Source organism: Bombus pascuorum, unplaced genomic scaffold (genome assembly GCF_905332965.1).
Source record: "Bombus pascuorum unplaced genomic scaffold, iyBomPasc1.1, whole genome shotgun sequence".
In the NCBI taxonomy this organism is placed as follows: domain Eukaryota; kingdom Metazoa; phylum Arthropoda; class Insecta; order Hymenoptera; family Apidae; genus Bombus; species Bombus pascuorum.
The window spans coordinates 738470-743908 of NW_026869747.1; the positions used below are offsets into that span (position 1 = coordinate 738470).

The 5439-nt window shown below is 28.6% G+C and overlaps 1 protein-coding gene across 1 annotated transcript; it reads right to left on the reverse strand.

Moving 5' to 3' along the window:
* Positions 1-1415: 1415 nt before the first annotated feature.
* LOC132915853 (solute carrier family 53 member 1-like) lies at positions 1416-4517 on the reverse strand. Its single transcript, XM_060975620.1, has 3 exons — positions 4371-4517; positions 3801-3892; positions 1416-3217 (listed from the first exon to the last, which is right to left on the reverse strand). Exons 2-3 carry the CDS (start codon positions 3867-3869, stop codon positions 2963-2965), a joined length of 324 nt encoding a protein of 107 aa, XP_060831603.1. The 5' UTR covers positions 3870-3892; positions 4371-4517; the 3' UTR covers positions 1416-2962.
* Between the last annotated feature and the right edge of the window lie 922 nt (positions 4518-5439).

The window sequence follows — 5439 nt, forward strand, 5'->3', positions numbered from 1 at the left end:
TTTATCATTTCAATTATCAACGCTTTGAAAATTTGTTAGACGCAAAATTCTTCTTACATTAACGCATCTAAGATTTAAAAGTTAGTAAATTTATTTATTTTGTCATGAATAAATGAATTTAAAAAATAAAACTTGCCGAACGTATATATTATCAACAAATAAAGGACGCGAAATACAGCACACTCTTCTCTTAATACTGAACATTTTACTAATGAATTATAAATAGCCTATATGCAAGTATTATTTACATATTTAATTCGCTACAAACTGCATACAATTATATGTAATCACATATAATTATATATAATCACATATAAAATAAATACAATTGTTTGATGAGATAAGCTACAAATATCACTTCCCAGTGACAATTAATCTAGAACTTATATTTGTCACCAAAAATTATGAACATTATAATGTAATGTGCGCTTTCCCTTTAATTAAAATTATAATACTATAATAACAGATAGACTGCACTGTTGCTCGTTGCAAAATGAACATCTTAAAATATCAACCCTGTTTCTACATACAACTCATTAATATCTATGTACAACTATTATGATACACTTTATACATTTCTCAAGTATGAATTACCACTACGTTCACGAGTGCTTAGAGGAAAACAAGATAAATATAATTTGTGTTTAATTAATTTGTTGTTGTTGGTGTTAAACGAGTCTGAAATGTAACGTTGTTGGGTCAAAGTAAATAGACTTTGACGAATATAAATTTGCTATAGTAGTTTCGTTCAACCGCCTGACAAGAGAACAAGAGTTCTTCCGAAGTAGGTACCCTGTACCTGTATATTTATCTTTACTTTTCAGTCGAACAAGTACCAGCTTACCATTCTTCTACAGTAACGTACCTCGTTAATTATTCCGAATATTTCATACGTCTTTATGCCTCATTTGTCTTTCATCGAGATAATATTAAACTTTATGACCCACCTTTTTTTACCAAAAGATTTTTTAAAAATCAATCAAACCTCACACTTTTATCAAACGAAGAAAATTGAAACTTGCTGTTTATATTACTATATAACAATAGTTATATAGTTCAAGTTAGTACATTAAATTACATCATATTTTCGTGTCACACTCAATGCAGTGAGGTTGCAGAAACAATAGGAGAGGAAACAAATTCAGCTCGGCTGAATATCGATTGACAAAAGTTTCAAGATAGACATTTTTTTTTTTTTTTTTTTTTTCTTTAATGTTGTTTTTTTTTACAATTTGTCCTGAAGGACATTTGGTAAAGTGTTATATCTCATTGGTAAATAAAAAAAAAATAATAATAATAAAATAAATATAGTGTTTTCCAAGTTATATCTTTTATGAAGATAGACATTTATACTAATGTGTTTTTAAATACTAATACATTAGTTAAATTACATAATCCATAAACAAATGTAATCGTACGTGTAATAAAACTATTTATTATTTATCTGTTGAAAAATATATAATAAACGTAAACATATTGAGTAATAAATATATAATTTTATTATACCATATAATAAAAATTATTCTATATTAATTATTACAATAAATTATTCCATATTTTATATTCTAGTGATAATAAAGATTATATATCTATAAATCGTAAATATATATTTTACAATATAATATGCACTAAAATTCCTTGTTGAAGATAATTACCATATTTAAAGTCGAAAAAGGTTCATAATATGCCAAAATTTATAGAAAGTCTAAGGTGATTAATAACCCAGATTAATGTAAATAATCAAATGTAATTGTCGCTAATGACCTCGTAATTAAAGTAACATCAATCATTAATAAAATGAAAGTACCGTATGCCATTACAAATTGCAAAGACCATCATTTATAATATACTTCTAGTATGTTATAATTTTTTGTTTTTGTTTATGATTGTCCAATGAATCTTCTTTTTCTCCTTTTTCTCCTTTTTCAATCTATTTAAGAATAATCGTGATATATCTTTGTTCTCTAACACTAATATCTTCTTTCTAATTCTTCCGAGAATTTTACGCAGTTTACATGTCTTTTACATCTCTTGTTATTTATCAAAATTGATAAATGACAAATTGATAAATGACTACGAACTATCGTCTTTTTACAGAATACAGACTCTGTAAGCTATAACTGGATCGTGTTACTCCTTAACATCAGTGAGGTATTGGCAGACTTCATCCTGGTACTGCTTAACTGCCACTTTTATTCAACTTTGTATCCGAGGGTGCACAGCTGTTTCCACATAGAGACAATCGACGACGTAGGAAACAATGATGAAATCGAGATGCGTGACATGGTCCAGCAGTGGGTCGCCCGACACAGCGAGATGCCGGGTATTCAACCGCCTTGCTTGGAACGTATATATTATCAACAAATAAAGGACGCGAAATATAGCACACTCTTCAACAACAAAACAAGATAAATATAATTAAAGTAAGTACAGGCGAAAATACTGCGGATATTTTTACGAAGGCACTGTGTAGAGAGAAATTTGAAAGGTTTAGGTCATGGATGAATGTAAACTAAGAGGAATGTAAATAAAGTAATAAGGTTTAAAGGTTCTATTAAGTAATTCGACAAATCATGTAAATCCGATAAGCAGACGTTAAGAAGCATCTGGAAGAGTCGGTTGACAACAAGCGAGCGTGCGAGTAGGTTTACGAGGTCTTCAGAGTATAACATATGTGTATAACTGTTGTGTGTTGAATAAAGTGAACTATTTGAATTTCCGAATCCCTTCTATATCTTTACACTAAGTTATTAAATTCATAGTTTAATAAACAGGATATACACAAGGCACTTGTTCAGTTCAGCCTCACAATCTTCAATTTTGATGCACAAAGGAAATATTAATTGTTCATAAAGTACGACCTGCACTCTTTCTGGCAAACTATTGCCTATATAAAAATTACATTAAATTTGGAATAATATTGCTTTGCGTAGGTTCTGATAATAAAACAATTGAACTATTTTTAACTGGCATTTGATATATCTATATCAACTGTTTCTTCTTTCAGCAATGCCCGTTTGTCTTCTTTACTAGTAGCTTGTCGTTTACCACCAACTTTACGTTTACCTCTATTGAGTACACCATTTTCTTCTTCACCCATCATACGCAAAATTTGCGTTTGATCAGAACTTTCTATCGGTGCGATCGAAATATCAAGAACAACACTTTCAGCTGACGGTGCTTCTTCTACAGCAGTATAGAGCATTGCCTTCATTTCCTATTAACCCAAAGAGGTCATTTTAATTAATAGTGCTCTGATCTTTCATTGTACAGAGTGTCTCAGAATAAGTAGGAAATATTTTGGGAGTGGCTTCTGTATACCTAAACCATAAAAAGTTCATATGAGGATATGTCCTATTTGACTTTCTTTTCAAATTATAACGGTTTTTCTTTTGCAATTTATATTTCTTTCCGTAGACAAGTATTGTGTTTCTCAAGTTTCCAGCAAATACAGACTACATCTGGATATTTAAACATGGTAAGACAGTCATTGGTAAGATATCTGCAAGCTTGCATTGGAATATAAAAATACCATCTCAAATACCTTTTATGAAAAGCAGTATATAATGTAGTATACAAAATAAAAGAATAAAAATTAAATCCACTATAACTCGAAAACAAACTCAAGTAAGATATATTTATATAAAGTCTTTCTATTGTTTATATATGCAGAAGCTACTCCTAAAATATTTCCTACTTATTCTGAAACACCCTGTGTATCTCCATTAGCATAGAAATAAATTTTTAACAAAGACAATTAAAATATAAATATTTTAATTTCCAAGGCTATTTTATTTTACCTCATAGCTTATGTATTGCTTACGCCATTCAGGCGTAATGTGAACAGACAGATGTTCTGCAAACTTCATCTTGCTTCAATTGATGCAATAATCTGCAATAAACAAATTCGTTTAAATTATTGCTAAAGCGATATAAATATATAATATTAAAAATTTCCATAAAATAATTATGTATATAATAAAGCATACATAAAAGAATGAGATATATAAGTGAAGTACAAAGTGAGAAAATCATATATTATAATTGAAGAAACTTTTTTATTTCTATAGTCTATATATCTTCATAAACAACATTTACTCGATGTATTAATTTATTATTACGAACAGCGTATACCAAAAAAATAACAATATAATAAAATGAGCAAAGTGAAATATTATGATAATATAATTGCAAAGTAGAAAATGAAAAGATGAACAATTTAATCAAATGTTTCGTTTCACGCTCGTCTTTAAGGAATTAAACCACGAAAGAGGTCACATACACATATAATGCACTTAAAACCTTTGTCGGCAGTACTAAATCAATATTTTCTGAATTCGTTTACTTCATGATAAATTATTATTACTTACATATTGTAAAGATATAGGAGGGATTCGGAAATTCAAATAATTCACTTTATTTCACACACAACAGTTATACACATATATTATACTCCGAAGACCTCGTAAATCCACTCGCACGCACCCTTCTTGTCAACCGACTCTTCCAGATGCTTCTAAACGACTGCCAATCGTCCTTTGCCTCAACTCAGGCCTGGACATGCCCTGACGCTTGAAAACACACACATTCGCATGTACAGTGTAACTGTATCATCTTCCTGACGCATATATATGGATGTCTTTATTCTTACTTCTTATGTTTAACTGTCAAGCTTTACACGACACATAGCACCATTGTTTCTTCATACGTACAGGCGATATTCATTAGACGGCTACAAGTCTTTTTATTACTTAATTTAGAACGTTTTTCGCAAATATAGATAGCTTCTAGTGTCCATCTGTTTAGTAAGGATTGACGAGAATTTTCCGATTAAATACCTTTGATAATGTCATCGCTCGAAGATTTATTTCAGTTAGATAAAATGCTTATATGTGATATGTATATAATCTATAATAGTTATATGCAGTTTATAATGTTAAGCATTCATATTTCGATTCTTACTTTACAAAAAAAGATTTTGTTTATATGTTTACGTACATATGTATACATGCATATTGAATGTAAAAAATATATCCTCATATATATATATATATTTATGTATATTGTTTTTGTACAAACGTTTTATTTTTATTTTTTTTAACCGAATTATATCCATCAAATAGTTGATTATATATAAGAAAGTAGAACTATAGCACACAAATAATTACGAACATTTTTATTTGAAGTTGGCTATGTGGATTTTTGTATTTTTTATCAGATATTGAGACAATCTTTTATTATATTATTACCCTCAGAATATTCTCTCAATTAACATTTACTTTGAATTTAATTTTTGATATAAATAAAACATTTTTTCGATCTTGTCAAGCATTTTTAAATGTTATAACAATAATAAAATTTTATTAAATATATATGTGAATTCAATCTTCTACTTTGTAAAAGATTGCAACATGCACAAATATATACTTAAATATATAT

Excerpts from the sequence above, each read along its gene's own strand:
- LOC132915853 (XM_060975620.1), bottom strand. The coding sequence starts at position 3,869 with ATGAAGTTTGCAGAACATCTGTCTGTTCACATTACGCCTGAATGGCGT. Across the intron at positions 3,218-3,800 it reads AGCAATACATAAGCTATGAG|GAAATGAAGGCAATGCTCTA; the intron begins GTAAAATAAAAT and ends TTGGGTTAATAG.